This window comes from Rhinopithecus roxellana, chromosome 11 (assembly GCF_007565055.1).
Source record: "Rhinopithecus roxellana isolate Shanxi Qingling chromosome 11, ASM756505v1, whole genome shotgun sequence".
NCBI classification, from domain to species: domain Eukaryota; kingdom Metazoa; phylum Chordata; class Mammalia; order Primates; family Cercopithecidae; genus Rhinopithecus; species Rhinopithecus roxellana.
Window position 1 is genome coordinate 71,612,656 of NC_044559.1, and position 26,557 is coordinate 71,639,212.

Here is a 26,557-nt window from a genome sequence, read left to right on the forward strand (position 1 = left end):
ATATAATACATCAAGCAATACATGTAATATTTACACTGGTTTGATCTGGAAGGGTAGGACAGCCCAAAATTGGGAGGAGGGGGGCTTCCAGGTCATAGGTAGATTTAAAAATTTTCTTATTGGCAACTGGTTGAAAGAGTTATCTGTAGAAGGAAATAACTGGGTTACTAAGGGGTTGTGGAGACCAAAGTTTTATCATGCAGATGAAACCACCAAGTAACAGGCTTCGGAGAGAATAGATTATAAATGTTTCTTATCAGACTTGAGGTCACAGGCAGTAAAGTGTTAAATAAGAAAGCAGGAGATAAAGCACATTTTTAAAAAATATAAATACAATGGTAAATAGAAGAAAAACACAATTTTTTTCCTAAATACTAAAAGAAACGAGAAGAAAAGTAAACCAAAGAAAACCCACGTAGAGAAAGACATACAAGCACAACATAATGCACACAGTAATTGAAACATAAATATGTTACATTTGAGAACAAACATATCAGTAATATTAGTAAATGTAAATAGGCCTAATTCATCTAAGTAGAAAAATCATTTTTAAATTTGGCTCTCAAGGAAGAAAATCCAACTGCTTGCTCTGTAAAAGAGAGATACCTAAAACGAAGTGATTCAGAAGGCTAAAAAAAAGTCAAGGAGAGAAGCTATGCAAAGCAAATAGAAATAATAAGAAAACAGGAGTTGCCATCCTGATAACTAGACAAGAATTTCAACCAAAAACACAAAGAAGGACACTTTTAAATGATAAAAGCCATAATTCACAGTGAAAGTATAGCACTTAATACTTATGAACCACATTATAAAGCACTTGTATTTAAAAGCAGAAGCTATAGGAGATGGAAGGACACATGATGTTGAAGTATCATGGTGATAAAAGATTTAACACAGTACTTTCAGTCTGAGAAAGATAAAATGGACAAAAATAAGGAATACATACTAAAGAATATAATTGATAGATCTTATAAATCTATATCTACATTTATACCTATGTCTTTAATCCCTGATAATAGAGAATGTACCACATATGGAACATTCACAAAAATAAATCAAATATTAATTCACAAAGCATCACTAAATGTCATAAAATAGAACAATTACAGACAATACTTCGATTATATGCAGTAAGTAAAGCTGGAAATTGATAGCAAAATAAAAAAATTAAAATATACCTCCACCTTGGGGGGAAAAAGTTCTATTAATAAACTCTTGAGTGTAAGAGGAAACAAAACTGAAATTACAGAATTTCTTTTAAAAAATTTATGAAAACCCTATGTGTTAGATTCTGAGATATGCCTAAAGTACTGGTCAGAGAAAGAGGATAGGTTTAAACATTTATTACCAATGGGGGGCAAAAACAGTAGAAACACATGAAATAAACTCCTATTGTAAATACTAAGGAAAAACAACTATATAATTCCCTAATAAAACACCAGAATGGAAATAATAAAGATTTAAAAAGAAATTAAAGTGGCAGAAAACAGAAAAAAATATTAAACCTAACTAATAGAACAGGATTCTATGTGTATTTTTCAAAACAAAACAAAACAAAACAAAACAAAAGCAGTGGAAATAAACGAAGGCCAGAAACGAATGGGATTTGTTAATGGTTAATGGATTTGTTAATGGTCAACTCATTTTCCTCCTTTATCAGGGATTTCAGGAAAAGAAAGAGATGACCTGGTCAAATTCTTTTGCAAACATGCTAGTAACCAGACTTCCTTTTAAACACACTAATGAGACTTACTAGCAGAATGTTAATGAAGAGGCATTATTTGTGAAATGCTTTTTAGATATACTTGATCTTATTGTAAGTAAGCCTGAAATTTATAGATTTTTGGAACATGGCTCACTGGAAAATGTATCAATGCTATGTAATTTAGGGGTATAAAAGAGATATAATTGACATGGCTTTCATTGTGTGTTATTTTACACACACCATTTAGAACATTATATGTTAAATCTCAACAAGAGGGCATATTAATTGGGGACAGGAAGGGAGTGTAAAGATTTGGGAGTTGCCTTGAGAGTCTCAGTCTTCTCCATGCATTGCCTATTTCTTGCGATTGCCTTTATCTTTTGAAGTATTCGTAAAATTTGGTACTATATATTTCTGATACCCATAAGCCTGATTTGACCGTCTAACTCTTAATGTTATATCAGTTATCTTCAGGAGCTGGGTGGAAACAGGAAACATAGGAAGGTGATACTTAAGTATTTTGTGTGTAGTTTTTTGGAACCATATTAATTGCTTTTATATTCAAAATAAAGCAGATAAACTACATTCCCTATGAATAACATAATCATATTGAAGGCAAAAAAAATAGATTTTGCCATTATATTTTATTTTTGACTAATATTAGGAAACTTTCAAACAGAAAAGTTGAGGGAATTGTATAGTCTACACTACTTCAATTGACACTTTATGATTTAATGTACACATATTCATCTATCCACCTAACTTATCCATTTGATCCATTTCAAAGTAGTAGACACCAAAAACTAATTCAGCATGCATATTCTTAACTAAAGTTCAACACTTTTTAGGTAAAAATTACCTTTTAGTTTTTTAGGTAAAGTTTTCAAGTAATTTTTGAAAATAGTGTTTTGAAACTCTCAGACCAAATACAAAAGGAAATGTAAGGAAATGTTGAACTGGTTAATAGGTTTTCCATAGTGGAATGAATCAGCAATGCGGAAACTGCTTCAGTGTATGCTATATTGAGCAAATAAGTAAATATAAATAATGAGAGCCAGGTTTCTCACTGTTGAAGTACCAGTTGAGTATCTCTAATTTGAAAATCTAAAACCTGAAATGCTCCAAAATCCAAAACTTTTTGAGTGCTGACATGACACTCAAAGGAAATACTCATTGGAGGCTTTCAGATTTCAGATTTCAGATTTCAGATTGGCGTTCCTAAAAATGCAAATATTCCAAACTCGGAACAAAAATTGGTATTTGTAACACTTCTGGTCCCAAGCATTTCGGATAAGGTATACTTAACCTGTGATTGTAGAGATGGTAAAGAGGAAAACTGGAATGAACCCTGTGATGTTGGATTAGAATTGGATGTATCAGTATAAACCTATGGTGTTGTTATATATAAGTGTAGAAATATAGATATGAGTATGCACACATATGCATGTATTTCCTATCTCTTGTAGCCATTGAGAGACCCTAGAAGTAATGACACTCTAACAGTAATGAGCAAGCCTAATACTCAGATCTTAGTCTCAAATGCTATCCTCTACCAAAATGAGCCTTAGCTCCTCAGAGAAATGGCTGATTGCAAGGCTTGGGTATGAAACTATAAAAGAAGCCTGAAACACCTTGTTAATAGAAGAAAGTAAGAAAGTACTCAAATAATGACGGGGACATGCCAAAAGGAACCAGCTTGAAGGGCTTATTTTGGCCAAATGTGAGTCAAGTTAAGCAACAAAATAACTAATAGTAACAGACTGTCTTAATTCATTTGTGCTGCTATAAAAATACACCTGAAACTGAGTAATATATAAATAATAGGCATTTATTTCTCACAGTTCCAAAGGTTGGGAAGTCCAGGGTCAAAATGTGAGCAGATTTTGTGTATGGGGGCTGCTGTCTGCTTCAAGATGGCACCATGCTGCTGCATCCTCCAGAGAGGGGATGAACACTGTGTCCTTACATGGCAGAAGTTGGAAGGGCAAAAGGGCTAACCTGTGTTTGAAGACTCTTTATGAAGGCCTTAATCCCATTCACAAAGGAGGACCCCTCATGACCTAATTACTACCTAAAGACTCCACCTCTTAATGCTATTGCATTGGGGATTAAGTTTCAACATGAATTTTGAAGGAGACACAAACATTCAAACCCACATTATAACCCACATTGAATAATAGGATACCTGAGAGTCTAGTGTTATAAACAATGGAGAAGTTCTTCCTTATAGGGCACCACAAGTAATAAATGTAGATGGTGTGACGGAAAATCACCATTTGGCAAATTTGTAATTGATTCAGGGAAGAATCATCAGCAGATACTAAAATTAGTGGGGTAAAGTTTGATGTGAAACTAGACATTTACATAGTTTCAAAATATCTCCCCACAAAAATGCTGATTAATTAAAAGGGAAAAATAGAGAAACCTTGTAGACACTAACTTAGCCAAGTGATAAACATATAACTTTACCAGTAATGGAACAAACCAATTATCACATATACAACATTATGTCTACAGTATTTCTGCCAAAAAAAAGAGAAAAATCTCAATGATTAGGAAACATCAGACAAACCCAAATGGAGGAATATTCTACAAAATTATTTTCAAATATGGAAGACAAACAGACTGAAGAACTATTCCAGATTAAAAGAGACATGATGGCCCAATAGCAACCTGTTTTGGGACTTTGTTTTTGCTGCTATGCAGATTTTTTTAAAAAACAAATACTGAAATATGAGGTCTATAGATTAGATGATAGGGCAATAGTAATTTTCTGATTTTAATCATTATACTTGGGTTGTGTAAGAGAATATCTAATAAAATATACAATTTAGTGTTTAGGAATAAAGGGCCATCTTGTGGGCAGTTTACTCTCAAATGATTCTGAAGTAAATGTGTGTGTGTATGTGTGGAGAGAAAGGTGGCAGGGGGAGAGACAGAGAAGATAATAAAGCAAATTCAGTAAAATGTTAACAAGTAAAGAATCTGGGTAAAGAGTATATGGGAGCTCTTAGTACTAGTTTTACCACTTTTTTGTAAGTCTGAAATTCCATCAAAATAAAATTTATCTAAGAAAAGGTGAATGAATTCAAAACCAGATGGTAAATAAATGAAACAAAAGTGGCAAAATGTCAATGTGTTTTAAAGTTGGGTGATAGGTACATGGAGATTCATTGCATTATTTTGTCTACTTGATGTATGCTTGTAAACTTCCACAATAGACATTTAAAAGCAAATTAATCTACAGTGATCTCTTCATTGATAATGTGGATTTACTTTCTCCTTAAACACTCTTGCTTATTTTGGGCATGTAAGAACAGATCATGTTGAAAGAAACTAAAGAAGACCTAAATAAATGGTAAGACACCTCATGTTCCATAGATTGGAAGACAATATTATTAAGATGAAAATACCCCCAAATTTATTTATAGATTCAATTCAAACCTTAGCAAAATCCCATCTAACTTCTTTGCAGAAACTGATAAGCTGATTCTAAAATTCATATGGAAATTCAGGGGACCCAGAATAGCCAAAAAGGTCTTGAAAAGATGAACAAAGTTGAAGGATTCACCTTTCTTGACTTCAGAATGTACTACAATGCTGCAGTAATCAAGTTGGTGCAGTACTGAAGTTGGGGATCAAGATCCGTAGAATAGAATTGAGAGTGTAGAAATAGACCATATATTTATGACCAGTTGATTTTGGCAAGGGTGCCAAGGCAATTAAATAAGAAAAGAATAATCTTTTCAATAGTGCTGAGATAGCAATATATCCATATGAAAAAGAATGAAGTTGGACCCCTACCTCACACCATATACAAAATTACCTCAGAATGGATCAAAGACTTAAATGTAAGAATTAAAACTATAATACCCTTAGAAGAAAATAAATCTTCATGACCTTGGGTTAAGCAGTGTTTTCTTAAAATATGACCCCAAAAGCATGAGCAACAAAAGAAAAATAGATAAATTGGACTTGGCCAAAATTATTTTTTGTGCTTTAAAAAAGAAAAGAGACAAACCACAGAATGAGAGAACATTTTTGCAAATCATATATCTGATAATAGACTTGTATCTAGATGGTAAAGGACCATTACAACTCAGTAATAAAAAAAGACAACTAAATTTTTAAAAAGGGGCAATGAATCTGAATAAACATTTCTCCAAAGAAGGTATACAAATAACCAATAAACACGTGAAAAGATTTCCAACACCATTAGCTATCAGGGAAATGCAAATTACAACCACAGTGAGATACCACTACACAACTGCTATGATACCTTTTTCAATAAAAAAAAAAGATAGATAATATTAAATGTTAAATGTTGGCAAGGATGTGAAGAATTGGAACCTTCATACACTGCTAATGGGAATGTGAAATGTATAGCTAATTTGGAAAAGTCTGGCAGTTCCTAAGTAAGTTAAACATATAAATTATTATATGACACAGCAATTCCACTCTTAGGTATACACCTAAGAGAAATGGAAATACATGTTAGCACAAAAATTGTTCACAAATGTTCATGGTAGCATTATTTATAATAGCCCCAAAGTGGAAACAACCCAGTGTCTATCAGCTGATGAATGGTGTATGCATACAGTGGAATATTGTGCTGCAATAAAAAGAAGTGAAGTACTGGTACAACATGGATGAAGCTTGAAAACCTTTTGCTATGTGAAGAAGCCAGTCACAAAAGACCACATATTGTATGATACCATTTAATATCAATGTACAAAATAGGCAAATCTATGGAGACAGAAAATAGATTTGTGATTGTCTAGGGCTGAAGGGAGGGGGTCACATGTGTATGTGTGGGCAGAGTGGGAGGGATGATGACTTAGGTGGGGTTTTATTCTGGGGTAAAGAAAGTGTTCTTAATTGCTTGTATGGGTGGATGCGCAAGTTTGAATCTACCAAAAACCATTGAATTGTATACTTTGAATGAATGAATTATATGGTATATGAATTATATCTCAATAAAGCTGTTTTTTAACAAAAATCTGATCATTCTTTTATAAGATAACAAGCTCAATGAGAAAAGAGCTGTATATATAAAGTATTATTAGTGTAATTTGGAGTGTTTTCAGCTTGCATTTCAATAGTTGCTGTCATTAGAAACTGCTTTTGAAATGTTTGTTCTCAAAAGCAACTTTCATGTTGTAGATAAACAAAAGTACATGAAACAAAAGTACATTCATTCTGCATTCAGTTGTACCAATCCACAGTGTAGCCATAGATGTTAGAACCATTTGGCATGTAAAGTAGAGATATGTAGCTAGAATTGTCTGTAAGATGAAGTCTTACTAAGGAAAGGAAGCTACTTTGGCAAGTATGATTGATTGACAGAACTGAGATAGTACTGTCTGGTAACTGATTATTATTAGTGTCATGTGGATAACTGTTTTTTCATCAGTTTTTAGAGACAGAATTATTGTCTTCTGTCACTTATCTCAAAATCTGAGTCAGTTAAAAATTGATTCACAGAGAGTGAGGAAGAAGAAGAAAGTTACATGTAAACTTGTAAGATTTATTTACATTAAATTTTTTACTTGGCCTACCCAAGTAAGAAAGTTGCATAAAAGTTAATCTAGTGGTTTTGTTAAGAACTAGTTAATCTAGTGGTTTTGTGATGAGTAGCTTGAAAATGAAGATTTTTAATATAACAAATCATTTCTAGGCTTGAGCTTTATATTGTTCCCAATGGGAAAAATATAATTTGAGCAAAGGTTTTCACTTATAATAAAAGTAACATTTTTTTCTCTTGAATTTTAACAATCAGAAGGAAAAATCCAAAAAACGAAGTATTATGTTCTGTGAAATAATCATTTGTGACTTTAAGGTTGAAGAAGATAACAATAGTGGAAGTTTAAATGCAAAAACTATTAATGGTATCTTAGATAGTGTTACTGTATTGAAGTTATGTTTCCATTAAATTGAATCAAATGCAAAATAGCTTTATTTTTATCTACATGATCCTAAATAACAATTGTATTTTTTCACTCAGTTGTGAAATTATATGGACATAGTTATAATGCAGATGAGTTCTATAAAAATTTCTACTATCAGAGTTCAGAACATTTTTTATTGCTATTACTGATGTTTAAAGACAAGTGGCACAGACTAATGGGTTGAAATGTAAGCTTTTCAAAATAGTATAAAATTACTAATTGCTGTGGTTTTGAGTGTTTTTTGCCTTTCCCTTTCCCAAGGCCATTATAAGGATTTCACTTGATTTCTTTCCTGCTCTTAACTTTTGAAAAGCTTTAAGCTAGAAGTAATTTGGGGATTCTATGCAACCTGATGGGGAGGAAACTAAAGGTGAAGTCGTTTTTTCGGAAGTTTTGTGGAGAGGCAATGTGGAGAAACGGGACTGTGAAGAAAGTACATAGGAGAAGAAAGAAGGATTTTTAAAAGTATTGTTCAAGAAGTAAAATTAAATAACTTATTTTGAAATTAGTTTTTGATTGCCTTTGAGTTCCTCTGGCTACAATGCAGGTTGAGATGAGACAACATGGGTCAAAGATTTAATGAAGTTGGGAATTATCAAAAGGTTTATATCAATGACTGTTATGGAAATGTAGGGGAGGAGAGAACAATCTAATCTGGAAATGGAAAGTATTGCCACAAAGTGACATTCACTGTTTCTTTTTGTTGAATATTTTATTATGTTAGGGAACAACTTAAGTAGTTGATTTATGGCCTAACATTTTTTCTTATTTGAATAAAAATTTTTTTCTCTTTTGAGGCATTGAACATTATGTTGGCCTGGGGAAAGGGAATGTAGAAAAAAATTGAGTAAAATTTGATTCTAGTATGTCTTTCCTATATATAAAACAAACTTGGCATGTCTGTATTTTCTTTTTGTCCTATGATCCGTCAAATCCTGCTCTATACTGTCAGCCAAATTGTTAGCATTTTCTCTAAGTGGAAGTGTAGAGATAATCTTTAAAGTAACTAGGTGTCATATAAATTCTTTGGGATTTTAATATCAATCACTATGGCAATCATCTTTTTTTTTTTAGCCTTATTTGTTGTTTCAGCTCTCAAAATTAAAGTCAAGATTCCACAGATAAAAGATTTCTAGAGTTATCCTTGAGATAGCAACTTGTAAGTGAATGGTCTTCAGTATTATTTGTATATGTAGTAAAACCATTACATGCTGTTTCTCTATATAATGCTTCCAAAATGAAAGAGGAGGGGGAATTTTTATAGACTGTTACTGCTAGGCCATGGACTTTTAAAGAAATATTTCCTTCATTTGGATGGACCCTTTCATTATCAACATTTCTATGAAATTATCTGGCTTAAAACATCTGATATTACTTTAGAGCAAAATTGATTGGTCATATAGAAAAATAGGCTCTTGAGGCTTTTTAGAGGGATCCTAACCGTATAAAACTAACATGTCATAGATTAGAAAACTAGAGTGTCAGTGTTTTTGTGTTCACTCTGTGAAAACAAATTGGGAAAGTAAAGGGAAAATGTAAAGATGATAAGGACTAAGTCATCTCTACTTTTTATTGGTAATATGACCTTACAAACGTTCTTTACTAACATTAAAACTCAAATTACTTCATGAACAAAATGAAATCTCAGAACTAACGAAGTGATTTCAGAAATATGTACATAGCTAAAGACCTTGCAAACTGGAAAATCCATTAATTGGAAATTAACTTCCTGTGCATTGTTTTCTTGCAGGGAACAAATCACAAGACAGTGGCATAGCAGAGATGGAAGAACTTCCTGTACCACATAACATCAAAATAAGCAATATAACGTGTGACTCATTCAAGATTTCATGGGAAATGGATTCAAAATCAAAGGATCGCATTACACACTATTTTATTGACCTCAACAAGAAAGAGAACAAGAACTCCAATAAATTTAAACACAAGGTAAAGTCTAACAAATACTCATGCTCATTTGCATCTTAAAACTTTCTAAGTATGAGGACATTTTAAAAGAACGAGTAATATTCTATTAATGGCTTATGTGATGTATTTGACTTGGAAAAAAATAAAAATTATATGTAACTTTAAAACCCTATCATTCTAATAAGTTTTGTAAGAAAATGAAATGCCATGCTTATTGTTAGAAGATAATTTTCAAAAAAAAGGTAAAATCATGACTGTCATCTAGATGTAAAAATTAATTTATGTTAAAGATTTTATTTAACTCATTAATGAGGAAACCAATGACGTGTTATAACCAGTTCAAAGGGTAATCCAAAGAAAAGACTTATTTGTAGATCCAGGTATAAACTGGTATGGAAGTCCTGATAGGAGGGGTGAAGAGGAGAGTTGTCCTCCACTGAACATAATTTATTTGTATGTATTTAGACAAGAAAAACTGAATTGTTATTAGTTTCTACAAATTACAGAATTGTAAAATGGCTTCCGTAACAGAGACTGACAGCCAGAAGAGGGTGCTATAGGCAATGCATAGTTTTCCCCTGAAGCACACATTTTTTTCTTTAACTGCCAAACAAGGAATCTGATGCAATTTATAAACTTCAAGGTATTTTAAAAACACTTTAGGGCTAAAAATTGCCTTAGATAGTCTGCTGTCTTTTTGCTTTTTGTCTTTTGTTTTGATAATGAAAATTTTTATCTTTTGCTTTTTAGTTTTGAGAATGAAAATTATTAACTTTTAAATGTTTTTAGACATATAACACTTCTCTGATATTTATTCACATATCATATATCTTTTCTGATATAGCTCTCTCTCCAGAAGTATCTATAGAGAAAATAACAGTTATCTGCTTTAAGCATTCCTTCTTATGTTGCAGTGTTTTCACCAGTGATGAAAATCAGTATCAATACCTTAATATTGATATCAAGTTTTAACTTGGTAGATACTTTGGAACTTTCTTAACTTATCTAGAAATATTGCTTTTATTAGATGTGCAATTATACATATTAAAGATAAGTGAGGATCATACATACTACAGATAAGTGTGAAAGAGGGAGCAAGATTGAGCAGTCATTATTTTTTCTGAGTTCCAATTCTGATTATGCTTTCTAGTGATGGATATTCTCTTTGCTGACATTTGCCTTGTTTATATAGCTTTGAAATCTTAAATTTCAAATATTAAATGATGAATTGTTCAAGATTTGACCCTTTTTCTTCAGTCTCCACTTGGAATACCATATCCTTGGAAAGACACATAGACTCTATACTTGAATGAAAGTGAAGTAAAAATTCATATTTTTAGTGTTTTCTCCTTTAACATGTCAAATATCAAGTAATGGGCAGCTTTAGTAAAATTATTGGATAGTATAAGTTAACCAAATATAATATTTTAATACTGTTGAACTTTATCTTTTATGTCTCTGTTTTTTAAAGTTTTGTCATTTAGTATGAGAATGTTGCATTTTGAGGAGCATATAGTGTACAGAAAGGAACACCATATTAGAAATCAAGACAACTGGAATCCAAGTACATTTGTGTTATTAACAAACTGTATGACGTCAAGCTTGTCTCTTGATAAAGTTGGTTCTTGGTTTTTTGCATATGGCAAATAAGAGATTTAAATATAATAATTGTTAAGTATCTTTAAGCAGAAAATTCTATTGTCAGTCAGGAATTTAATAAATTCTTCTCCATTGTTTACAGTTGATTAAAGTTATACTACTAAATTAACTTCCTCCTTTCCCCTCCTTCCTTCCCTCCCTCCTTCCCTTGTACCTTCCCTCCTTCTCTCTTCCCTCCTTCCTCTCTTCTCCCTTTTCTTCCTTCTTCACTTCCTTCCTCCCTCTCTGTCTCCTCTCATTTTTCTCTCTCTCTTCCTTCTTTCATTCCTAGGATGTTCCCACAAAATTGGTGGCAAAAGCTGTTCCCTTGCCTATGACTGTCCGTGGACACTGGTTTTTAAGCCCAAGAACTGAATATACGGTAGCAGTGCAGACTGCCTCAAAACAAGTTGATGGTGATTATGTTGTGTCTGAATGGAGTGAAATTATAGAATTCTGCACTGCAGGTAAGAGAACTAGGTACAAATACAGAAAAAAAGTTAATTGTTTTGGGAAAGCTAATTATAGAAAAATATTTCTTTTTTGTAATTGCAGGTGATATATATGACATTGGTCATTTTTTGCATTGTCGGTAGCAATTGTGTAACAGAATAAACAATGTTGTATTGGTTGGAGGAAGCTGAAGTTCTCAGAAAAATCTGAGTAATGGCTTCAAATCACTTTTTTTCTATATCCATAGTTTGATTTTTTCAAGATGAAAACTGTGCAAATAAAAAGGTATGCAGCTTGAAAATATACTCAGCATATTTTTTTAGCTTCATTTTGAGAGAAGACAGAGCTTTCTTTTTCTTTTTCTTTTTTTTTTTTTTTTTTTTTTCCTTTTTCATTTTCACCAATACTGAAAGACAGAAACTAGGAAAATCCTTTTCTAATTCAGGTGAATGGAGGCAGATCTCAGTGACTGTCCCTAGCAGAAATGTTACTAGATTTTTCACTGGAGTACTAAAAGACCTTAAGAAAATCTGCATCTAAACTAGTGTCCTGTATACATATGTGTGTCTTTGCTTCACTAGAAAGTACCTCAAAGCCATTGTTTTGGGAGGTTTGATGTGGAACTGAACCTTAATATTCCATTAGATTGGAAACATTTACCATTCATCTCACTCATGTATCTATTGTTTACTCATTCATTCAAGAAACAGTCATTTATTGAGCACTTCAGTGTTAATGGGATACAAAGATATCTCTGCCTGAGTACTCCTGTCATCCTTTCCTTTTGTCTTTTAGAAAGAAACTTTGTTTCCTCCTGTTAGAGAGGCTGAATCTGCAAGGAGCTTAACCTGTTCAAAGCTCTTGTTTATCAGAGTAATTTATAGACTTTTCACATAAGCTTTATCAATAACCTTGACTCTAAGTTTTGATAAAGCTATTTTGTATAAGTTGACTTTTAATCTGAACATTGAATTCATTCAACATTAATTAAGCCCATACTGTGAGCTAGGCACTATACAATGTATTGGTAATAAAATAAAATAGAATGCTACAGGCTAATCTACTTCTTTTCTAGTCTATGACAGGGTTTAAAACCCTGTGCTTATCCCAATCTTAAAATGCTAATACTTACCATAATAAATCATTATTGTACATATATTTATCTCTTCTCTTAGATTACAGTTCTTTGCAAGGAATAGTAATATCTTTTTTTATCTTTTAACTTGATCATCTAATTTTGCATAGTACCTTTTACATCGTATGTTCTAATCTCAGTAACTGTTTATTGAGCCAATGAAGCAGCGAGTAAACAAACTATGTTGCCATGAGCAATTTAACTAGGTTGCTTCTGTTTGGAAATTGTTACTAATCTTTACAGGCCAAAATATTTCCCTAGTTTCTGGTATAGAAGTTAGACAGCAATTCTCAAACAACTTCCAAAACAAAAAGTGGGTTAAAAAAAATCAGATTACTTTGACAGATGCCTTAGAGTTTCAAGCATCTTGTGTACCCAAGTCTTATGTACTCATTATTATTTTTGCTGTCCAACTTTTCTGTTGGTTGCAGATTATAAGCTTGTTTTATTCAGTTTATCAGCTGGTTGAAGAAAAGCTAGTATGGTGCTAATGGATATTACTTGGATTATGAAAAGTTATTTAACTTAATTATTTCAGTATCTCTAATTTCAAAAAAATGGAAAAATGCAGGCAAAGGTATTCTAGAAGCAACCATAAACCGTAACAAAAATGTTTTTGTAGAAAGAAAAATGTGCCACACAGACAATGAATATTTTCTTTTTTAAATGGAATTTCCTATTTATTAAGTTGAATTCCCTAAAGATGAATTTTAATAATCTTCAATTTATTAAGTATATATTTGGTACTTTTGGTGAAAATGGTGAAAAATTTTTAATAACAAACCTTTTTGATTTTTTTCCAGACTATTCAAAAGTTCATCTAACACAATTGTTGGAGAAGGCTGAAGTGATTGCAGGACGCATGCTTAAGTTTTCTGTTTTTTATCGTAATCAGCACAAAGAATATTTTGACTATGTTCGGTAAGATTCAAAATATATAGTGATTTGTTTTACTAAATATAGTTTCAGATTTTAGGCTCAGGTTTCCCTTGACTCTAGTTCTGTCAAATAGCAGTTCTAGATTTCTTTTCAAAATAACTATACGGAATTTTATTTTCCAGAAAAATTAAGTAGAAAAAGATCATGAGATTTTTTTCTCTTTCACTTAGATTCCTTTCCATAACCATTTGTGATACCAATTCCTGCCCATTTGACTAGAGGATCTTAAACCTGTGGTATTTAGATCGATGAGCATTTCATGTACACACTCGTCCTGCTGTCTACTTCATACTGACTACTAATTTTTTCCTCTTTTTGTGGGTCTTTTTAAGACATTGAAAACGAAAGGATAAAAGAGTGACTATTTCATGAAATATTATGGTGAATCAGGTGGGATTCGCAGACTTCTACCTAAGTAGAAGTCTTTTAGCTGTTGTATTAGTGTGTTTTTCAGGCTGCTGATAAAATACACCCAAGATTGGGTAATTTACAAAAGAAAGAAGTTTATTGGACTTACAGTTCCACATGGCTGGAGAGGCCTCACAATCATGGTGGAAGGCAAGGAGAAGCAAGTCACACCTTACATGGATAGCAGCAGGCAAAAAGAGAGCTTGTGCAGGGAAACTCCTCCCCTTTTTAATACCATCGGATCTCATGAGACTCATTCACTATCATGAGAACAGCACGGGAAAGATCTCCCCTCCCCATAATTCAATCAACTCCCACCGGGTTCCTTCCATGACATGTGGGAATTGTAGGAGTTACAATTCAAGATGAGATTTAGGTGGGGACACAGCCAAAACATACCAGCTGTTATCTTGAATTAATTATCATGAGGATAATCTCCTTTGTTTACTTTTAAATTCTAGTGATTTTACTAAAATTTCTAAGATAGCCTATGTTTATACCTGGAAGCAGTTCCTGAGAAGTTAAAAGAACTCTATCCTGCAGGTAGTTTTTATACTAACAGCACTTTCATGTTTGTAGAAGAAAATTTGAAGAGAATAAATACCCAGATGTGTGTTTGTGTTTTAAAAGCTTTAGTGAGACTGAGGCTTTTAAAATGGCAAATGGTATATAGGTTGTAAAACTTATTACACAACATTCCCTATAATTTATCATTTTAAAAGCCTCACTTCAGACTCTAAAGGATTCTTAAGTTGACAGAACTATGTATGAAAAGTATTTAGGAAACTTTGTTGTTCTTTGTATTTGTTTCTTTCATACTTCTCTAGTTTCTCTTAAATGAAGATCATGGTTCCAGATTTAAATCAGCTTCAAGCTGTGGAAAATGCAACAGGAATGAGAGAGAGAAGAACACACATAGGCATCTGTGTTCTTCAAATTAAGTACTTAGCAATAGAATATATTTTTATATATTTTGATGGTGAAAAAAATATTCCTGCCATTTGTTTGAATATCTTATAAACACAGAGTTTAGTCCTTCATTTTCTCTATTGGTATGTTCTCTAGAGTCCATATAATTCCTGGTAGATACCGTTCACCTAATTTAGAGTGTACAGACTGATACATATAACATAAATTATTGTGCTTGTCAATTGTGGATTGACAATGACCATATAGACTCAGCAAGGAAGGTGTTTCTTTATACAGATGCTCCTTGACTTACGGTGGGGTTTTGTCCCATTAAACGCATTGTAAGTTGAAAATGCATTTAATACACCTAACCTACAAAACATCATAGCTTAGCCTAGCCTCCTTAAACACTTTCAGATCACTTACGTTAGCCCACAATTGAGCAAAATTATCTAACAGAAAGCCTATTTTATAAAAAAAAAAAAAGTGTTGAAAAGATCAACATTCAAAGTACAGTTTCTACTGAATATGCATCATTTTCACACCATCATAAAGTCAAACAATTGTAAACCGAACTATCATAAGTCAGGAACTGTCTGTATTTGTTATGTATAAAATTTGAAAAAAAAAACCCTCCATATTTCTGTTGTCTTTGGTAAGAAATACATCAAAGGAATAATTACATCTTTGATTTTAGGTTTATATTCCTAGTACATTGCCAATATCTATTTTAGGTGGCCACTGGAGGGCAGTATTTCTCTGTGATTTTTCTCAGTCCCTTGAATGGGAGCTGGCCTTTGTTTTTAGGTCCTTTAGTGATCTAAAGTTTGCTTCATCTGTTTTCAAAAATGCTTCCAAGAAAAAAAAAAAAAAAAAAAAGACAGAGTGCCTAGAAAATGGATAATTATTGTGTATATTGCATGATTTTACTCCCAGCTACAAGTATGAAAGCTGTGTTTACTAACAAGAAAATTTACCTTTGTTAAGTTTTCCGTAATGATAGTTATAAAAGCCATGTAAAATATGTCTTGGTGCAGTACGTATAAATAAATATACTTTCCACAGTGTGGTATAATTTTTCGACATTGCTTTTTTAAGAAGCCTTATTAAAAAGTAGTAGACATTGATTTCATGGATGTTGATTTTTTTTGTCATTAACTCTAATTAAGACACATTTCCTTGATTAAAATCCATTTTAAATATCATCTTGTTATTCAGAATGCTTGAACAGAAAGGAAAATTTAAATTACTGGATAAACTTTCCAAAGTTTATAATCCATTTTAAATTATGAAAAACTGGATAAATTCTTATTCAGTCCATAAGGAATGAACTCATTTTGACCTCTTCCTCTAGAAATGAATTCCTAAATGAATATTGCTTTCCGGTACTCCCAATGAAAACATCACTTTCTCTCTTTCCCCGTGTTCATATTCACTAGGTAGCCTAATTGTCCTTAAAAAACTCCTTTAATATCTGAAGGGTTTCCGGAATTCACTGAGCTTGGTAGACATGTGTGGGAATTCCTCTACCTCTGGTGTCAGATTGTATATCCTCAAAGTGCAGGTCCTAGTACACATTTTCTGTTCATATATATGTTGCTCTTATTATTTCATGTAATTGAACTTATAGATCTATGTAGGAGACATATATAGATATTTGGATTTTGTTAATGAGAATGTAACAAAGGAGAGACATTTTGAACAGGGAAAGGTTGGAGTAGATACTCTTTTCCCTATTTCTCCCACATTTATCTATTATTTACTCATTCATTCAAGAAACAGATTATTGAGCACTTCAGTGTTAATGGGATACAAAGATACCTCTTTTGTCTGTGCCAATGAGCACAGACAAAAAAGAAATAAAGAACACCAGAAAGTCTATTCTCTTTACCCACAGGATCAGGAAAGAGACTGAGACATCTTGGAATACAGAAACCTTTTAGACAATAACCACCATACCCCAGGCAAACAGTATAGGAAAAAAAAAAAAAAAAAAAAAACTGTAGTCCCTCATGTACCAGCCAATGCTAAGTGGGGAACCTAGACCTCTATCCTTTTACATCTGTAAGAGGTCATCCTTCTCCCTCCATCCTCTGCTAGGGTGGTATCAGAGAAGCCTGAATAGGGAGCCCAGACTTTCCACCACTGCCCAAAGAAAACGAGGCTTGCCCTCATAGTATGTGAAGCCACATGTCAAGTAGTAATGAGACACCCCTTCTCTCTCTGACCTAGACTATGTTAACACAGGCCTGGTGGGAGCCGAAACTCCTACCTCCTCCAAGTAGTAACTGACCCCCCTCCCTACCCTGTGTCACTGGAGACTGAGTAGGAAACCTGGACTTTTATCCCCATCTGACATCAATGAAGTGACTACCCCATACTCTTCACCCACTGGTAGATAGTCAAGAGGAGGCCTGCTAAAATACTAGATTTAAATCTGATCCAAAATATAATAACATAAAACTTAAAATGCCCAGGATACAAATGGAACTCATGTATCATACCAAGAACCAGGAAAATCTTAACCTGAATGAGAAAAGATGATCAAAGATACCAAAACCAAAATAATGCAGATCTTGGAATTATCTAACAAAAATATTTAAGCAGCCACCCTAAAAATGGTTCAACAAGCACACACTAACACACTTAAAACAGATAAAAACAGAAGCAGCAAAGAAATAGAAGATACAAAGAATTAAATGAAAATTTTGGAACATAAAAACACAGTAAGTGAAGTCAAAAGCTGAATAGACTCCATGGATTCCACAGCAGATTCAAGAGGACAAAGAGAAAAAAATCAGTAAACTTGAAGATAGAATAGAAATTACCCAAATTGAACAACAGAGACAAAACTCACTGAAAAAAAATATCAGTCTTATTAGACATGTGAGACTATAGCAGATCTAATATTCATGACGTTAAAGTCAAGAAGGAAAGGAGAAAGAGGGTGGGGCTGAAAAAGTATTCATAGAAATAATAACCAAAATGTTCCCAAATTTGCCAAATAACATAAACATACAGATTCAAGCTGAGAAAACCCTAAATGGGATAAACCCAAAGAAATCCATGCCAAGATACGTTACAAACTGAAAACTGCAGGCCAAAGTGGGGGCAGGGGGCGGGGGGAGCATTGAAAGTGGTGAGATATAAGACACCACTGTATAAGGAAAAATAAAACAATTTGAATGACATCATCATCAGAAACTACCTAGGCCAAAAGAAAGTGACATAATATTTTCAAATGCTGAAAGTGCACTGTCAACTGAGAATCCTATATCCAGTGAAAATATCCTTCAATAATAAAAGGGAATTAAGATATGCTCAGATGAAGGAAAACTAAGGGGATTTGTCAACAGCATCTCTATCCTAAAGGAAGTTTCTGAAACAGGAAGGAAGGAAATAATAAAAGAAGGAATCTTGGAACAGCAGAAAGAAAAAAAGAACAGTACAAGTAAAAGTATAGGTCACATCCAGGATAACACACTACATTTATTTGTTGTGTTTCCTTATTCTCTTAACTGTGACAATTTTTTGGTCTTTCCTTGAATTTGCATTTTTAATAAACTCCCTAGGTGGTTTTCAGGTGGTAGAATTCGAGACCCATTGCTGCTAAATTCAGAGGCTGATCCAGGCATTTCACTGACCCATAAACTCTTTAAGAAGCATGTTGACTGGGGGAACTTTCCCTTACTTGAGTAGTAGCTTGAACTTTGCTTCCCAAGTCATGCTGGTCAAGGACCCAGGAAAAAAAAAAGGCACACTTGGGGAATTCTGGAGAGAATTTAACAAAACTACCCCTCATAGAGGTGTAGTCAGGGTTAAGGTAACAAACAGGGGATGCTAAAGTAACCAAGAACTAGCACTAGCAAGAGTTGAAGAGTTTTACTCTTCTTGGGAATGAAAAGGAATAGGAATTCATCCAGCAGTAGCAGCAGTCAGAGATACATAGTTATGAAGAACCCAGCCCTGCCAGAACCAGAATCATGGAGGAAATACAGGAAGACACACCCAAAGCTTTACCTCCTACTACTCTATATATGCTGGTGCCTCACATTGGTAGAACTGAAATGGAAGGGACCAAGGGATAAGGAACTGAGTGATAGAGTCCCAGGCCATAGTGGAAGACTGTGGTGGAGAATGAATGGATCTGGGGGTGAGGTAAAGGGGGAGTAGCCAGCACTATTTTAAGCAAAATGCCAGAGAAATAACCTGATTACTGTCCTTGGGTTAAAAAGCCAAAACAAGGGCTGAGTGTGGTAGCTCATGCCTGTAATCCCAGCACTTTGGGAGGCCAAGGTGGGCGGATCACAAGGTCAAGAGATCAAACCATCCCAGCCAACATAGTAAAACCCTTTCTGTAGTAAAAGTACAAAAATTAGCTGGGTATGATGGCACATTCCTGTAGTCCCAGCTACTCTGGAGGCTGAGGCAGGAGAATTGCTTGAACCTGGGAGGCAGAGGTTGCAGTGAGCCGAGATTGCACCACTGCTCTCCAGTCTGGCAACAGAGTGAGACTCTGTCTCAAAAAAAAAAAAAAAAAAAAAAGCCAAAACAAAACACTTTTGTGCCAGTATAAATGGACAGCACTCATTTTATGACTAAATCTATCATGCTTTAAAGAAACATTAAATATATTTAACTAACAAATACCTTTAGTTCAGTTTTCTCTTCAGAAAGCCACTTCTGAAACCTAGTTGGCACCTAATGTGTGTGTGATTTTACCAGTAAGGTTTCTAATTCCAGTTTGATTTTTCTGGTCAGGAAATTTACATTATTATGTTAATTTAATACAAAGTCTCCAAGGCTTGTAGCAGATCATCTCTACCTCAAAGTCAAAGCTAGAATTCAGCCATCTATAGGTAATATGTCAAAAGATGCTGTCCCCTTATTCTGATAGTAAGAGGGGTATTCAGGCCTTTAACAGTAGATGTTTGACTTTTAGGCTATTCAAATATATAAATCAGTGGGTTTACCACTATTGTATTAAGCAGTGACCACTTGTTTCCTCTTGCAGAGAACATCATGGGAATGCTATGCAGCCCTCTGTCAAGGATAACAGTGGTAGCCATGGCTCTCCTATCAGTGGAAAATTAGAAGGCATCTTCTTCAGCTGCAGCACTGAATTCAATACTGGAAAGCCACCCCAGGATTCACCTTATGGAAGATACAGGTTTGAGATTGCCGCAGAAAAACTTTTTAACCCCAATACTAACTTATACTTTGGGGACTTCTACTGTATGTACACTGCTTATCATTATGTGATTCTTGTTATTGCTCCTGTGGGATCACCAGGAGATGAATTTTGTAAGCAGCGCCTTCCTCAACTAAATTCTAAGGATAATAAATTTTTGACCTGTACAGAAGAAGATGGGGTGCTGGTTTACCACCATGCCCAGGATGTCATTTTAGAAGTCATTTACACTGACCCTGTGGATCTTTCTCTGGGCACCGTGGCAGAAATCACTGGTCATCAGCTCATGAGTTTGTCTACTGCAAATGCAAAGAAAGATCCCAGCTGCAAAACCTGTAATATCAGTGTTGGACGTTAATGCCCACTTTTCTTATTCTTACTCAGCCCCTTTTCCTCCATTAGGAGCATTGGTCCTGTTGTCCATTTTCATCACCAGATGTTTTCCACTGAAGCATGCACATGCCACTGTCACCAAAAACGAACTACCACTTTCCAAATTCCATTCAGAGCCATTTTAGTGTTTTCCTATTCCCTACCCCTCCCACTACTTTCAGTGATGAAATACCCTAAGTTCTCCTTCTGACACTTTATTGCCTAGATGCTGCAATGTTTTTATGTTTCCTTTATGCCAAACATAACAAAACAGTTATATAGACCGCTTTAGCAAAGTACACAATAATGGCTTATAAATGGTGTTTAAATATGCATTCATTTTAATCTACTGAACAAATATTGGGATAACTCCAAACCGCATGAAAGGGTGTAATTGCAGCATGAGTTAAATCTTGAAGCCTAGAATTGTCAGCACTTCCAACTTCTTGTTTGACAGTGTTATTTATGTTATTTATATTAGCTAACAGGAAACAACTACTGTGTTTCAACATAATAAATATAATAGAAAAATATTTTATTTGTATTGTTGTATAAAATATTTACAATCATATAGAATATATAGTTACATTTTAATAGCAATTGTGTACATGTCACGAAACCATTTCCCTTATCAAAGATGTAATTTGTAAACCTCAAATAGTTGTGTATCTGTCCTGTTACAAGTAGATGACTTCAATTAAACAAATGTATGAAGGACATTATTCTGATTCATAAAAGTTATAAAATATTAGGTAAATACAGAGAAAACAATAAGCCTCTGAAATAGTCTGTTTCTGAAATAGTCAATAGTCTTCCCATCCAAACTATAAGAAAATGTGAATTTCTTCAACATCATACTTAACGTTACAGAAAATAGAAATACAAACAAGGTTGGTACATGAGAGAAAATGTTGGCCTTTTACTTCCTTTTACAAAAATGAAAATAATAAACATGTTTTAGTATAAAATAACACAAAATGATATACACTAAAGTTGATGAAGCAAATAAATATCCTGGCTTCTTTTTCAAGGTATCAGGGCAATTTCCAAACCTTTCATTTTGTACAGAAGGAAGAATAACTACAGCTCAAGGGAAATGTTTTGACTTTACAAAGTATAGATGTTGGAACACTAAGAAAAATGTATATTCCCAATGAAAAAATAGTTATATCATCTTATAGTAAACAAAAAGATTAGCAATAATACTATGGACATATTAGATTATATACTGCAGACACATATCTATCCAAAATACCTATTTTAAATTTTTAATACAATATTTTATTTTAATATAAACATCTGTCAGTTATAGACAAAGATAATAATTCACAAAGTACATGCTATCAGAATGAACTTTGGTAACCAGAAATGTAAAATTTCAAATAACAGATAAAATAATGTGTTATTTTTATAGAGAAATAAAAAAAATAGCAGTAACACAATCTAGGTTATTTTAGGGTACTGAGAGCCTAGCAGACTTAAGGGACAAGGTAGTAAATGTTTTATCACTCAAAAATCCATTAGAAGTTTCAAATAAATTACTTTCTTGCTAGGTACATTTGGTACATTCCTTCCTACTTGAAAAGCAGAATTTCTTTTCCTCCTCTGATTGATTTTTAAAAATCATGCTCTTTTCCATACATCAACATAAACAATCTTTGGATACTAAATAAACTTTCCCTAACAAGCATCCTAGCCATGTTATTTAGATTTGATAAAATATTAGACATTTTTAAAAATACTTGTATTGACTATGAGTTTTCTGCTTGGCATGGAGGACACTGAGTTTTTTCCCAATTATATGGCTACCTGTTGTATCCTTCCCCCCATTTAAATCCCTTCTCCTTGTATATAATTAAACTTGCTATTCCTTCTTGAAAACAGCTAATACTACCACTAAAGTGCTTCCATTTTCATTGTGTCAAAACTACTTAGCAAGGATGGCAGAGGAAAATAAACTTTACTTTATATCATGGGTGAAAGTGATCATAACATTTCCTGAACCTCAAATAGTTTTGGCCACATCTTGCTTGCTGATGAGGACCTCTAATAGTCTCAGTTTGGCTTTTATGTGCTTATATTCATAATACTCATCTGCCATTGGTATCCTATCTTCCTTTTGTGGACTTCTGCAAAACAAAAATACATTTATTAGTTTACAATGGATCAAGTAATTATTAAATATTCTTTTATAATTCATACATGAGAAAATATACTGTAACAGCTTCCACTTGGTTTTTGCATCATGTCTTTTTTTCCTTCCCTTTCACCTTCATTCACTCCTTCTTCCATGTGTTACTAAGCTTCTAAATAATAGTAACCTTTGAAAACTTGAATGTCATAAGTGTTTTGCAAATATGTGGTCTAGTGCTTAGACTTACAACAATGGGGTAAGTGAAAAGATCTAAGGAGAAACAAACAAACAAGAAATAGAACTTTCAAGGCATTCTTTGTCCTGTCATTCTTCCATTATCTGCCACAGCCCTACACCTGTACAAAATGTTCAGCCTTAATAGAGTTGTCAAAAATTTTAACCTGAAAGTACTACAGAAATTTCATTATTAAAAAATCATTTATAAACTTATGGTAGCAAGAAAAACATTCAGGGTCTGTCTTACAAACTTGAAACGTTTCCAGATTTTCTTGTAATTGTAATACCTGTCTCTGCTAATATGTAGTAGAACCACTGAGCTGGTCCTTGATTGAAGTAATTTACGAGAGTCTAAATTGTGGTGGTTCTCTTCTGTACACTAATTCTACTAAGGCTAGACATGTAACAATGCATAGATTTTTATACATATGCATACATATACTCTTGCTGTTTACTTGGAAGAATAACTTGGTAATATCAGGAGTTAAAACCATTTGCCTTCCCACAAAAATATGTTGTCAAGATACGTTTTCTAAAGGGAATAATTGCGACAGGGTCTCAGAAGACTCTTGTTTTCTTGGTTAATAAGATAGCCAATTGCTTTGAAAACATTTCCACCCAGGACTTTGAAATTCAAGGGGTAGAGGACACAGATGTAGTCACCACAATTACAACTGAATATAACCACAAATATTCTCTAACATTAGTATGGCTGAAACCAGGTAAATAGCATATATTTAATGTTTTATCTTTAGCTCCCTTCTATTTTTCCCAGTAATGATAAATAGATATTTCTATCTCTTACCAAATAAAAAACAAGCTAATCTATACAGATTAAGAATATAGTATCTACTTGTATCTCAACACTATTTATTGCCCTGCAATTTCTAGTACAGAACTCAAAACAGTATACAAATCCATAGACAGCATTCTTCTTGACTATTGTCTAAAGTATATAACATAAATCCTTTGTCTCCATTCTGTGTTATGAGTCAAACTTATCATAACCGGATGTCTGAATATCACCTTAATTTGTATAAATAGGTCTAAGTAAAGAAATTGTCTAATTATTACAGAGAAACATTAATAATCCATTATGTAATTTTCCCTAGTTTTGCATATTCCATTTTGGCTAATAAGAGTGCTTTGACAAGAATGAAAAGTTTTGCCAAGTCTTTCCTGAAGCAGTTTCCCCATTATATAAAACATACTAAAGTGCTTAGCACAGTTCCAAGCTCATAATTATTAAAAATAATGTAATATCTATATGATTCTCATGCCTCTCGTATGGCAAATATTACCAAGAATATTTATAGTGCCTTAAACATTTTAGTAATCCATTTGCATGGTTATTTTACCTTATTGATATTTAGGCCTTCCCAATAAAATGTCTTAGATAAACAAAATTAAGGTCCATATTTCCTAGCCACTCAACTGTTTGATTTTAGTTGTAAAAGATCATCACTTGTGCATTTAGTTGAAATATATCACCACAAGGGAGCATACAACTTCATAGCCAAATATAGGCTTATTTGAAGTGGGTTTAAGACTCATAGGTGCAGTGGAACACTATACCTAGAACATAACTAACTTCCCTGTATGACAAAAAGCATACCAAGTGACACTGCAGATCCACTAGGCAGAACTAGTAGCACACTGGGAAGTTCTCAAACCCCTTACGATAGATTCCTGGGTTCAAACTGCTAAAAATATAAATTTATTCAGGGAACTCAAATTTATGAAAAGAATGTATGCACATCTTAAAAGTGTCATTTCTCATATGTAATGACTGTTTAGATTTAGAATATTTGATAACATCTCCACAAATATTTCCCTGAATGAAAAATTCCCATAGAATACCTTTAATCTAAAAGAGGCAGAGATCAGGAACTTTATAGTGCAAGTCACATATTTATCCAAGGTATAATAATAGCAGACAGTCCAGACAAAGTTACTACTCCAAGAAATGTTTTACAAGGAACGTTACATGAACATTTTATAAAAGAAAAAAGGATGGAAAAGGAAAAATAATAACAAATGCTTTATGTTCTAAATTTATGAGCCACATAACATTTCTCACTAGATTAGTTAACATCACCAAAAAGGTAAGTTGGACTTTTGCAATCAACTTGAAAGGAAGATTCCAACTAGAAAATAAGTTGTACATCTGTGTTGGCTGAATGCAAAAAGCTTTTCACTCAGTAGGTCCATAATATCCCTGGTAGGCTAAAATGGAAAACCTGCCAGGGACTAAGAGGTGAGTAGACCATACAATTCACGTATTTATGTTGAGATTTATTGTGCAAAGTTAGAGATTTTTAGAGTTTAACTTTTATTTTTTACAGATTGATGTCATACCTGACAGCTACCATGTCCCATAAAACATCCCTAATATTGGCAATATTAGAATGTTGCATTGGACAAATCCTGAGTCTAAGCCAGTGTGGAAATAATATACATTTTGTAAAAAGTCACCGTTCCTGCAAAAAATTACAGGTCATTTTTAACAGTAATTCTCTAGGAAGTATTAGCTTTAAAAATCTCTCTGCCCACACGTACCTTCCTGTTTGTTTAAAAAACTGTTCTTCAAATTCTCTTAAGGCTTTCCGCAGTCTCTTCTTGTCAGCCCTAGTTTCTCGGAGATGGTCAAGAAGTACAGGCCTATATAAGGTAGAATATTTGTCATTACTGGGCACTGGCATAACTGAGAGATCATCATGAGCAGATTTATCTGTTCAGCCAAAAAAGCATACTATGATTGAAAAGTGTTCTGAGCATAAGAGTGTCTTTTAAGTAAATATGACACACATAGAGCCTGACCATAGGCAAGCACATAAGCAGGGAAAATTACCTGATGGAAAAAATATCACAGGATATGGGAAAGGACAGACAAGAGACAAGCAGATTGATTGAATCCACTGAAAGAACTGGAAAGGGTAACAGCAATATAGATGGATGAGGGAAGGGATATTTTGAAGGAATACTCATCAGCATTTGGTGATAGACTGAACATAAGAGATACAGAGGAACAGCTTTTAAAGAAAATTCTATTCTTAATCTAGAGAAATAAGTGTGCGAATATTGGGAGAATGGCATAACCCCTGTGAATGAAAATAAGACCCAGAAGAAAGCTATAGTTACATTGTAAATTCTACTCACTTCATTCTACCAAGATGAGAGAAAAGTCATACACACTAGAGCAGGAATGTGGTATACACAAGCAGACCAAACTCATGTATGGTTTCAGAGATTCTGTGAACTTGAAATTATATATGGGCTTTTTCTTAAAACAATTCTGTTGGTTTCAAAAAAGTCCAACACCCCTTGAAAAGTTAGGAATAACTGCTTTAGAATCACCACCAAAAAAAGGGTTTTCTGCTTGCTTTCTCTGACAGACACTTCTGTCAAATTAAATTAAATTAAATTAAATCTCATAACTGGGCTATAAGATACAAACCAAAGAAGGCCAGATTATCAGGAGGAATGCCAGCTACTGAATAATGATAATAATAATGATGATATTAATGAAAATCCAAATAGCTTCTATCTGAAGGGCCATTTA

General features: G+C 33.4%; 2 protein-coding genes across 6 annotated transcripts in view; one reads left to right on the forward strand and one right to left on the reverse strand.

Moving 5' to 3' along the window:
* The window catches only part of PHYHIPL (phytanoyl-CoA 2-hydroxylase interacting protein like), a 79,190-nt gene extending 56,670 nt beyond the window's left edge, over nt 1–22,520 (forward strand). The window contains exons 2-5 of the mRNA XM_010367074.2: nt 9,404–9,600; nt 11,510–11,684; nt 13,609–13,726; nt 20,076–22,520. Of these exons, the coding sequence (XP_010365376.1) occupies nt 9,404–9,600; nt 11,510–11,684; nt 13,609–13,726; nt 20,076–20,610 (1,025 nt within the window). The 3' untranslated portion in view covers nt 20,611–22,520. The remainder of the gene's footprint in view (nt 1–9,403; nt 9,601–11,509; nt 11,685–13,608; nt 13,727–20,075) is intronic.
* The window catches only part of FAM13C (family with sequence similarity 13 member C), a 142,023-nt gene continuing 136,604 nt past the window's right edge, over nt 21,139–26,557 (reverse strand). For 4 of the 5 annotated variants that reach the window (XM_030941264.1, XM_010367049.1, XM_030941262.1 and 1 more), the window contains 2 exons: nt 25,555–25,656; nt 21,139–22,753 (listed from right to left, as the gene is read on the reverse strand). In XM_030941264.1, the coding sequence (XP_030797124.1) occupies nt 22,630–22,753; nt 25,555–25,656 (226 nt within the window). In that variant the 3' untranslated portion in view covers nt 21,139–22,629. Of the gene's footprint in view, nt 22,754–25,466; nt 25,657–26,557 lie in introns of those variants that run through there. The other variant, XM_030941263.1, reaches the window with a different exon arrangement.